Source organism: Astatotilapia calliptera, chromosome 19, assembly GCF_900246225.1.
Source record: "Astatotilapia calliptera chromosome 19, fAstCal1.2, whole genome shotgun sequence".
Classification (NCBI taxonomy): Eukaryota; Metazoa; Chordata; class Actinopteri; order Cichliformes; family Cichlidae; genus Astatotilapia; species Astatotilapia calliptera.
In genome coordinates this window covers 24,503,892-24,514,696 of record NC_039320.1, presented here as the reverse complement: position 1 = coordinate 24,514,696, position 10,805 = coordinate 24,503,892, and the positions used below count along the sequence as shown (strand labels likewise).

The 10,805-nt window shown below is 38.9% G+C and overlaps 1 protein-coding gene across 3 annotated transcripts in view; it reads left to right on the top strand.

The window, feature by feature from the left end:
- The window catches only part of lrrc9 (leucine rich repeat containing 9), a 30,932-nt gene that overhangs the window by 10,997 nt on the left and 9,130 nt on the right, over positions 1-10,805 (top strand). The window contains exons 1-17 of one of the 3 annotated variants that reach the window (XM_026151027.1): positions 38-589; positions 694-754; positions 851-1,069; positions 1,496-1,636; positions 2,371-2,434; positions 2,533-2,603; positions 4,405-4,587; positions 5,207-5,362; positions 5,458-5,675; positions 7,359-7,490; positions 7,599-7,772; positions 7,852-7,966; positions 8,321-8,456; positions 8,546-8,686; positions 8,794-8,918; positions 9,701-9,880; positions 10,657-10,776. In XM_026151027.1, the coding sequence (XP_026006812.1) occupies positions 543-589; positions 694-754; positions 851-1,069; positions 1,496-1,636; positions 2,371-2,434; positions 2,533-2,603; positions 4,405-4,587; positions 5,207-5,362; positions 5,458-5,675; positions 7,359-7,490; positions 7,599-7,772; positions 7,852-7,966; positions 8,321-8,456; positions 8,546-8,686; positions 8,794-8,918; positions 9,701-9,880; positions 10,657-10,776 (2,283 nt within the window). In that variant the 5' untranslated portion in view covers positions 38-542. Of the gene's footprint in view, positions 1-37; positions 590-693; positions 755-850; positions 1,070-1,495; positions 1,637-2,370; positions 2,435-2,532; positions 2,604-4,404; positions 4,588-5,206; positions 5,363-5,457; positions 5,676-7,358; positions 7,491-7,598; positions 7,773-7,848; positions 7,967-8,320; positions 8,457-8,545; positions 8,687-8,793; positions 8,919-9,700; positions 9,881-10,656; positions 10,777-10,805 lie in introns of those variants that run through there. The other 2 variants (XM_026151026.1, XM_026151028.1) reach the window with 2 other exon arrangements.

The window sequence follows — 10,805 nt, the reverse complement described above, 5'->3', positions numbered from 1 at the left end:
AAAAAGGTGTTTTCGGCCTATAAATGAGGTCAGAGGATTCAGTCAAACCAGTGCTTAGCATTGGTTTGTGAAAATAGCGACAGTTAGCTTATTAAAACTGGACACATGGCCTAAAGAGGAGAATAATAAAGATGTTTTTTTAATAATGCGAAAAGAATATGTTTTTAGTTTTTCAAAAGTGGCAAAAATTCCTCATGTATCCCATGGTAATGTTTTAAAAGGAGAAATAGTTGTGTGCATTTTATGGTTTGATGTTTAAAAAAATGTCCCTTGCCATATGGCGCCCTCATGCGGCCGCTTTTAATATGAGCAGGACCTCAAAAAGTTGCAGTCTGTCTTAGCAACCAGACGCTCTTGCCTGGATACAGACTGATGGCTAACACTGGCTAAAGCAACCAGCGAGGTTTGCTGCTGTTCAGTTCTCCATGGAAAATAATTTTGATTTAGATGTACACTAAATTTAGCCGATTGATATTTAAACGGTCTCCCGTCGTACTTACTATTTACAAGCACAACGTTAGAAGCTAGCACAGCTAGCGCTGATGTGTGGTGACTTCGTACTCTTACTTGCTGACCTCAGTTATTACAGGTAGGTTTACCTGTACTAACTCTCTACTTTAACTTGTCCATTCGTTTTCTCTCAGTAAAAATAAGGCAGGATATTTTCAGCAACATATTTTTAATTAATTGCAGAGATATGTTGTCAAATGAGAAGCAAAAGAACCGCAGTGAAGAGGAAGTGATCAAAAAACTGGTAACTATCACATAAATATTCAGTTTTGAATACGTATAAAAAAATCAGTGCGGGTTTCTCCTATTTACTTCATTCTTTACTGTTTTTAATTAACAGTGCATGGCTAATGGAGTCCCCTATGAAAAAATTGCACAAGAGGGAAGCAACATCACATCACTGGAGATGTTCTTCTCTGGTTTCCCCCGCATGATTGGCCTTTCCTTCTTCCCAAGGCTGTCCCAGCTTACCATAATAGGCCAGAACATAGAGCACATTGATGGGCTTGAGTGCTGTCCTCTGCTTCAGGAGCTCTGGATAGTCCAGTGCCATCTGACGGTGTGTTCGCTATGCTAATAAATGCTGGTAACAACAACTGGTGATAGCTTGAATCATTCCTGTCCTTTAGATATTTTGCCATGTGGATGCAAGTGAAGATTCTTTAGTAATGGGTCTCTTTCACCTATAAAATATGAAATATTAGTTCACACCACCATTGAATCGTGTGTGTTAAGCATAATTATTCCCAGCTGACAAAGACACACGTGCAGGTGTTCCTGCAGGCAGGGTGATAACTGTGAATGAGCTGGATTGAAAAAGGAGGAGGTGCATGGATACACTGATTTTTTTTGTCCCAAAAAGTCTGAAAACCGTGAAAGAAATATGAACTATATGAGGACTGATATAAACAGGTGTCGCATGCACATTTAAGCATGTATGTTTTGTGCCACATGCATCAAACAATCTACTTTCTCTTTATTGCAGGAAATATCTGGACTACAGAACTGCCTGCAGCTGGAGAAACTGTACCTTTATGAGAACAAAATCTGTGAAATAAAGAATCTGGACTTGCAGGTCCACCTAGAGGTGCTGTGGATCAATAACAACTGCATAACTAAGATTAAGGTTAGAGTTGTATCTCCTTTGCTTTTCTGTGTTTGTAATGCAAGATTTTTAATTATTTAGCAGAACAAAACTGCTCTTTTACACATAGTACTGTGCAAAAGTTGTGGGCCACCACTCATTTCTTTATATTTTGCTAGGAAAATGGGAAATACAGCAGGTGCAGCAATTTATTGAAACATGCAAACATATATGATAATATATGTCAAAAACAGAGTTTGTAGAATTCTGAAAAGCTTGAAAGTCAATATTTGATATGACCATCTTAGCATGACAAGGTAGACCTTTACTGCATTGGCAATGTGTTTGGGATCATTGCTGGAAAATGAAGCAGTTGTCAATCAGATACTTTCCAGATGGTATTGAATGGTGGCTCAAAGGCTGATGGTACATTTCTGCCTAAATAATTCCATCAATTTCAGATGGTGTAGATAGTTTTTTGAGGTCTCCCTTTTTCCCTCCACTTGTCTGGTTTTCTCTTTTTTTGTAAAGAACCAATTTAAAAAGTGCTTAGAGACAACACTGGTTCATCCCATGAGGTAGGTGCTTTTTTCAAATACTTGAACGACTCATGGGTCAGTGATGAGTGGCTAAACAAACAAACATTGGTCTGAAAATGATCGGGTATAATGACTGGACTGAAAAATCGGCCAATTTCCAAAGTTAACTTTGAAAGACCTTCAGAAAGGCTTAACTTAGTCTCCACATGTGGTTGTTGTTGTTGTTTTCTCTTAAAGGGCTTGGACACACTTCTAGACCTTAAAGAACTAAACCTTGCTGACAACATTATTGAAAAGATCGGTATGTTCTCAGAGTAATTTGTGTTCAGTTTGATGGAGAGTCGGCGAGCTATGTGAAAAATAATGATGGCAATCAAATAATTTTTAACTTCTTCTAAGGGCACAGCCTTGATCCTAATGTCAACCTTCAGAAACTCAATCTGTCTGGAAACAAGATCAGCTCCTTTAAGGTAAGATTAAAAATGAAAACATGCTTTTGAAATACTTTCTCTAAAAACTTTTCTTACTTATTTTGTAAAATCTTATTAAAATCCTTGGTCTGACAAAAGGGCATTTCTAAATTCTTGGGAGAATGCCGGGGTCTCGGCTAGTTCACATTTTCAGTCATTTCAACAACAGGCGTGCAACGCAAGACCTTTATTGAGGCATTGTGCGCCATAATTTCATTTTTTCCCCCCCATTCCTCATTCAATGATATACATTCATGAATGCATTTATTTAAATAATATATCTTAGGAGTATGCCTAAGAGTATTTTTTTTAATGTGCAGGTTTGTGTTAGTTACACATTTTAGGCATGCTTCAGCTGAGACGTGCTTTCACAGCACACGTGAATATTGTTTTTTCAAGGACATTTTGACAGGAAGCACAAAGGTTTTCGTATCTCTGTGACTGATTGGTTTAACACCTCAGATCTTGCTCCTGCAATCCACCTTTAGCCCTAAACCAGCTTATTATCTTATTCAAATCTGTAGCTTGACAAAGGGCATTCCTGAATTCTTGTGAAACGTTGAGGTCTGGGTCTTTTCGGATTTTCAATCATTACAACAATATGCTGTCTCAATAAGACCTTCAATAAGGTATTAGGCAGTATAATTTTGATTTCTGCCATTATATGTTTAGTGATATACATTCCTAAAAGACTACATAGGTTTTCCTGTTTTGTTTTGTTTTTCAAATCGGCACTTTTATATTATACATTTAATGGTGTACCTGTTGGCTCATTCAGATGACTCTGATCATTGTTGTTCAAGGTCGTTTTGTCAAGAAACGCAGAAAAGTTTTTTTGTTTCCTTCTCTGATTGACGTAACACCTGAGATCTCCACCTTTTCCTCTGCACCCGGCTTGTTATAAAAAACACGATTATCACCATTCACTCAAAAGACCCCACCGTAACTACAGGATCAAGAAAAAAATCTCGCCACCATGTCAATACAATGTGACATCTTTTTTTTTTAGCTCTTCTTAAGTGTAGGTAATGTAGAAAAGAATAGAAGTGCTATCGTCAAGATGATGTGTTGAAACATCCATTTCAGTATGCAGCGATCATGATAGTTTCTTTATAATTACTAATATTGCAGTGACTTCTGGAAATGTAATTTATCTTATAGTGGGGGGGAAATATATGCAGTGTCATTGTTTTTGTTTAAAATACTTTAAATTTTCTGTTTCTGTTGAGAACAAAAAAAAAAAGTGTCCTTTAGGGTAAACGTACTTAGGATATGCAGAAACTTTGCTGTCCTAGTAAGTAAATAATATTTATTTAGAAATCACATGTAAACATAGCTTTCATTGACCAGGTTTTGTACAAATGAGTAATCCTATATACATGCATCCACATGTAATTACAAACATCAAATAAAAAAGTAAAAATTGAAGACAGAGTACAGATCAAAGGGCTAACAACAAATGTGCAGACACATAACGACAACAAGCAGAGGGGAGCTTAGTGGACGGGAAAGGTCAGAGAATAAGGTGGTTTTGAGCCTAGACTTAAAAGCAGAGATGGGGGGGGGGGTCTTTTTATGTCATGCAGTAATTGATTTCACAAACGTGGAGCAGCGGCTGCAAAGGCTCTGTCACCTTTTTGTTTGAAACATGACCTTAGGATGTGTAAGAGATCTCTGCCAGTAGGATCGGAGAGATCTGGGAGCTGGATGTGAACAAATGGGATTGTTGATGTAAGCTGAGGCCTGCCCATTAGAAGAGCCTTAAAATTGACCTTGAGTCTTGAATCTTTTCCTGTAACAGGAGTTGAGCCAGCTTGCCCGACTGCCCCGTCTGAGTGAGTTAGCATTGAAAGACCCCACGTCAACCCCAAACCCGGTGTGTCTCCTTTGTAACTATGACACGCACATTCTTTACCACGTGCCAAGCCTCCAGCGACTCGACATCTACGACGTCTCCAGCAAGCAAATCAAGGAAGCAGCTGAGGTACTGATAAGATCCAAGCTTTTTTTTTATGCTGCTTTGGGTTTAAATTGTTTGAAATAAATTTGTAAAATTACAGAAAAAGTTTGGTATAAAATAAAATAAAAAATTGTTAATTGACAGAATGGTTTTTTTTTTCCTTTGTCTGTGAATAAATACCTAAATATTAGTAATATATTTTAAAAAACGCCTAAATTTCTATAGTGGTAAAAAAACAGGAGCTTTCTGTTTTTTGTGTATTATTTATTTGATTTGGTGTTTATCTGTATTAAAAGCTCCAAAACTTTTAAAAATACAGATAAAATTCTAAAATGTATGTCCTTCACATTTCCAGAGCCATTCAGTGGGCAAGTTTGTAGTCTTTGGTGGGCTGATTCTGGCCCCTGTGCCTTATGTTTGACACCCCTGCCTTATGGTATTTCTTCTAGGTTTCTATAAAAATAAGCTACATGTTTTTAGTGGATGTATTTTGTTTTCTTGTTTTTCTTTTTTTTTTCTTTCTTTAATCTGCCACATTTGATATTTTTGTTTTTTACAAAGATATTTAACAGTTATATTTGATGCATCTGTTATTTTGTTTTAGCCTGAAATAAGAGGGTTTTTTTTTTCATTTTTCTTTTAGTCTGCAGTGATGAAAAAAATGATGTACTACAATATGCGTGTACGCACAGCTCAGAGGAAACTAGCAGAGACCCGGCTCAGTCTGATAGAGAGGAAGAAAACTCTATCGCAGTCACCTGAAGAATGCATCAAGACTCTCACTCGTGCCCTTAAATTTGTATGTACTCTCCATAAAATGTCTTTTTGTAGCAGCTCTAAAAAGCTTCAGGTGTTTGTGTGCACAGAACGATTATAATTTGGATGCATTTCTAGCTCGAACGTGAGCTCTCCGTGGGGCCAGTTGTTTGCAAGAAACCTACCTGCCTGTCAGAAAGCGTAGAAGAAGGGCCACCACACCTGGATGAAGGCTTAACAGAAAGAAATGAATCAATCAGTGGCATAAGTCAGGATCCAGCCACGGAGCACAAAGTACACGCTAAGATTGAAGCGCTGAGGAAACGACTCAAACTATGGACCAGGAGGCTAGATGAGTGAGTTTGCATTTTTGATGAGATACAGAGACAGTGTACAGGGAGTGCAGAATTATTAGGCAAGTTGTGTTTTTGAGGAATAATGTTATTATTGAACAACAACCATGTTCTCAATGAACCCAAAAAACTCATTAATATCAAAGCTGAATGTTTCTGGAAGTAGTTTTTAGTTTGTTTTTAGTTTTAGCTATTTTAGGGGGATATCTGTGTGTGCAGGTGACTATTACTGTGCATAATTATTAGGCAACTTAACAAAAAACAAATATATACCCATTTCAATTATTTATTTTTACCAGTGACACCAATATAGCATCTCCACATTCACAAATATACATTTCTGACATTCAAAAACAAAAACAAATCAGCGACCAATATAGCCACCTTTCTTTGCAAGGACACTCAAAAGCCTGCCATCCATGGATTCTGTCAGTGTTTTGATCTGTTCACCATCAACATTGCGTGCAGCAGCAACCACAGCCTCCCAGACACTGTTCAGAGAGGTGTACTGTTTTCCCTCCTTGTAAATCTCACATTTGATGATGGACCACAGGTTCTCAATGGGGTTCAGATCAGGTGAACAAGGAGGCCATGTCATTAGTTTTTCTTCTTTTATACCCTTTCTTGCCAGCCACGCTGTGGAGTACTTGGACGCGTGTGATGGAGCGTTGTCCTGCATGAAAATCATGTTTTTCTTGAAGGATGCAGACTTCTTCCTGTACCACTGCTTGAAGAAGGTGTCTTCCAGAAACTGGCAGCAGGACTGGGAGTTGAGCTTGACTCCATCCTCAACCCGAAAAGGCCCCACAAGCTCATCTTTGATGATACCAGCCCAAACCAGTACTCCACCTCCACCTTGCTGGCGTCTTGAGTCGGACTGGAGCTCTCTGCCCTTTACCAATCCAGCCACGGGCCCATCCATCTGGCCCATCAAGACTCACTCTCATTTCATCAGTCCATAAAACCTTAGAAAAACCAGTCTTGAGATATTTCTTGGCCCAGTCTTGACGTTTCAGCTTGTGTGTCTTGTTCAGTGGTGGTCGTCTTTCAGCCTTTCTTACCTTGGCCATGTCTCAGAGTATTGCACACCTTGTGCTTTTGGGCACTCCAGTGATGTTGCAGCTCTGAAATATGGCCAAACTGGTGGCAAGTGGCATCTTGGCAGCTGCACGCTTGACTTTTCTCAGTTCATGGGCAGTTATTTTGCGCCTTGGTTTTTCCACACGCTTCTTGCGACCCTGTTGACTATTTTGAATGAACCGCTTGATTGTTCGATGATCACGCTTCAGAAGCTTTGCAATTTTGAGACTGCTGCATCCCTCTGCAAGATATCTCACTATTTTTGACTTTTCTGAGCCTGTCAAGTCCTTCTTTTGACCCATTTTGCCAAAGGAAAGGACGTTGCCTAATAATTATGCACACCTGATATAGGGTGTTGATGTCATTAGACCACACCCCTTCTCATTACAGAGATGCACATCACCTAATATGCTTAATTGGTAGTAGGCTTTCCAGCCTATACAGCTTGGAGTAAGACAACATGCATGAAGAGGATGATGTGGACAAAATACTCATTTGCCTAATAATTCTGCACTCCCTGTATGTAAATTGATCTCTTAGGGGACAGCACAGAGCTAAACTGAAACTTTTAATCTGAAAAATTGATGTTCCTAATCTTATATTCAGGATTCACATCTGGTACGAGCGTGATTTGGCCCGAGCCACAAATAGGATGGAGTATACGGTGCAGTTTCTACTGATGGAGCTAGAAAGTGTTGGAAATATCCGTTTGGAGGAGGGCTGCTCCACAGATCCTTGGTACTTTTACTGTTCAGTATCATCCACTGTAACTGTAACCACTATGCAATTCACAGTAACAAATGGGAAATATACTCTCCTTCTTTTCTCTTTTGCTCTGACCGACAGGTTTACTTCTTGTTGTGACCTCCTACTTTCCCGCTTCTCTCCATCAGACTACAAAACGTATGGCATCACTGATATTAGGGTGAATAGAGTTATCCGCATCCACAATAGTGCACTGAGACTTTGCTTTGAGGACAAGATTCACCGTTTGCTAGCCAGCGAAGATTTATCTTCCCAGTAAGGCACGAAACAGATGATGAGCAGATTTTAACGACTATGTTAAGCTTCATACTGTAACTCTATTCTTTCTAAGCAGGAATTACAGACGTCAGCTGGAGTATTTATTCTACATAGTTGACCCTGAAAAATGTGAGAAGGATGAAACTTTGCAGATTCTCCAGGAAGGCTTCAAAACAACAGAGCAGCAGAAGGTATGTGTGCTACCAGAAAGGATGCACAAGCTCCTATCACACACATTTATTCTACTAACAATTAGGGGAGTAATTGAAGCTAATTAGCCACACATTAGACAGTTTATCACTCAACGCCTGCACACTTGTACACAGTGCAGTAAACGATATGTGCAAAAAGAAATTATCACGCTCATTTATGGAGCAGATTGCAATGAATACTAAAATGAGGGAAATTTATATTTGTGTGAAACTTTATGTGTGCCTGATTTGTGTCTGTATGGAGAGGTAACCACATTAGGGTTACAGAAGAATATGCTTGACTTGTGTTATTCTCACGCTTTCACTTTTTTACGCGATGACTCTCTAAATTAGGCCATGGGAAAAGAGGGTGCTATACCTTTTTCCAATAGCCTGAGTTTGAACGAGCAGTCCAGAATTGAGTACACACTTCGCCAGACCAGCCAAGGTCACACTAAACACAGCATGGATACGATTCCCTTCAGGCACGGTGAGGTCATTTTACAGATTTCATTCATTTCATTATGTTTTTATGCTGTTTTTTTAGAAGCTAAACTGCTAATGCTCTTTTGCTTGTAGGTCAGGTCAATGTTTCCAAAGTGTTCGTGGGTAGAAGCATGCCCATCCGAGATGGAGAACCGGTGGACAGAAGCAATTATCCTGGAGTTTACTCTGTGTATCGCAGTGTGGAGACAAAGCACAGATCTGCAATGAGTGAAGGTATTCACTGAATTAAAAGGAACAACAGCAGTTGCCTTTTTTGTAATTGTTGTTGCTTATTTCTTCACTCCCAATTATTTTTACATCTCTGTGTCCTTTTCATTCAGAAAGACCTGGCTCCAAGAAAACACACACTGATCTTGAGTCCAGTCCCCGCCGAAGGCAGTGGTTTGTGTTTGACCACGAGCTTGTCCTGCCCGAATACATCATATATTATGAATACATCACTCAGGTAAATTATTGCATACATTCCTTTGACTGTTACAGATGAAACACAATTGTTCTCAATGGCGGTGTTTCTTCATCTTTTAATATTTAAATATTGAAAAATTGCTGCATTATTTAAAGCGATAACATGCCTAAATCTCAGTTTCAATCCCTGTGATTTAGGAAGTGCAGGTTATTTAGTAATCACAAATTTGGTGATGCCCATGTTTTTCGTGGGCAAGGTACTGAACCTCAGCTTACCTTCAACGCATTCATCGTGAATTGGATGCCATAGATCAAGCACTTAAAGTTCCTATTCAGAAAAAATGAGGGCAGATCTGGAGTTTGACTTTTGGATCTTCAATTATTGACATGTAATGTGTTTACTTTTGTCTGTACAGACCAGGTTATTCATCTGCTGCCTGTGACAGATCTAAAATATCCGCTGTCATCATTTCTAAGAGTTAGCTGCATCGGTTGGAAGCCTCTAAATAGATGAAGGACATTTTTTATTGAGGTTGGAGATCAGACAGCTGAGCTGCAGTTTTCGCGCTACATCCCTTGATTTGATGGGTTTGTTTTCATGTGGGAAACTAAACTAAACTAAGAGTTTAGAAACATGAAAGTGCAATTGTTTGTGCAGGTTATGTTTCTGTGCATGAATTATGATGAGTATGTGTTGGTTGCTCCCCACCTATCTATCTAGACGTCATATTTATTAATTATAATATTAATTTTAAAAAAGAAGTTAAAAAAATGCATCTGTTGGCAGTACATGTTGTAAACATTTTGATTTGCCTTGTCTAGGACAAAGACAAACCTACACTGCTGAGCCATAGCACAGACAGAGATCCTTCCAATGATGTTGCTCTGGACAAAGAAGTCCTCAACAGGGAACCTGTTCTTAAACCTCAGCCCAAGTTATTGAGCTTGGATGATAAAATTCTGCTTAGTGTTGCCCGAGCCAATGTCCTCAGTCAAATCACAGTAAGTGCTCTGCCTGTCACGGTTCTGGGTCCGTTGGACCCAGTATTTTGAGTTTATTATGTTTTGGTTCACTTTTGCATCATGGATTATTCTTTGTTTCTCTGGTATTTTGTGTTTCAGTTATCTTGGTGTTTTGGATTGTTTCTCATTCTCTTGTTGTGATGTTTATTATTATTATTATTATTATTATTATTATTATTATCATTATTATTATTATTATTATTATTATTATCATTATTATCATTATTAGAGTTTCATGTTTCTATTATCCATGTTTTAGGAATGGTGGTTTCATGTATAGTTCAGTTCCATGTTTCATTTTCTGTCTCTGTGTTGAGTCCATGTCTCTGAGTTGTGATTCATGTTTCCTGTTTTATTGTGAAAGACTTTGTCTTATGTTAGTGTGTGCAGCTTTGTTCCCCATGTCTCGTTAGCCCTGATCTCTCCCAGCTGTGTCTCCCTTCTGTGGCCCATTTCCTCATTACTACCCTGTGTATTTAAGCCCTGTGTTTTCCCATGCCCAGTGTCGTGTCGTACCCTCAGATTATGCCTGTGTGTTTTTGGTTTCGGTGTTCAGTCCTCACTTCATGTTTTGTTTTCTGGCCAGCAATAAAGCTGAGGTTTTTGAGTTGCATTCCGTTTTCCGAGTCCTGCATTTGGATCCTCCTCTCTGCCTGCCCGCACACAGAGCCCTGACACTGCCGTTTTAAATAAGAGGTTGAATATGAAGCAGTTTCATTTCAGTTTGAACCATCATTGTTGCATTGAATCTCCAGGTGCTTAACCTTCATGGCAACAGCCTGAGCAACATAAAGGAGATTTCCAGCCTCACGGCTCTAAGGCATCTTACTGTCAGCTTCAATGAGTTCACGCACCTTGATGACATTTCTCACATGGTAATACAAAATAATGTTAAGATAACACT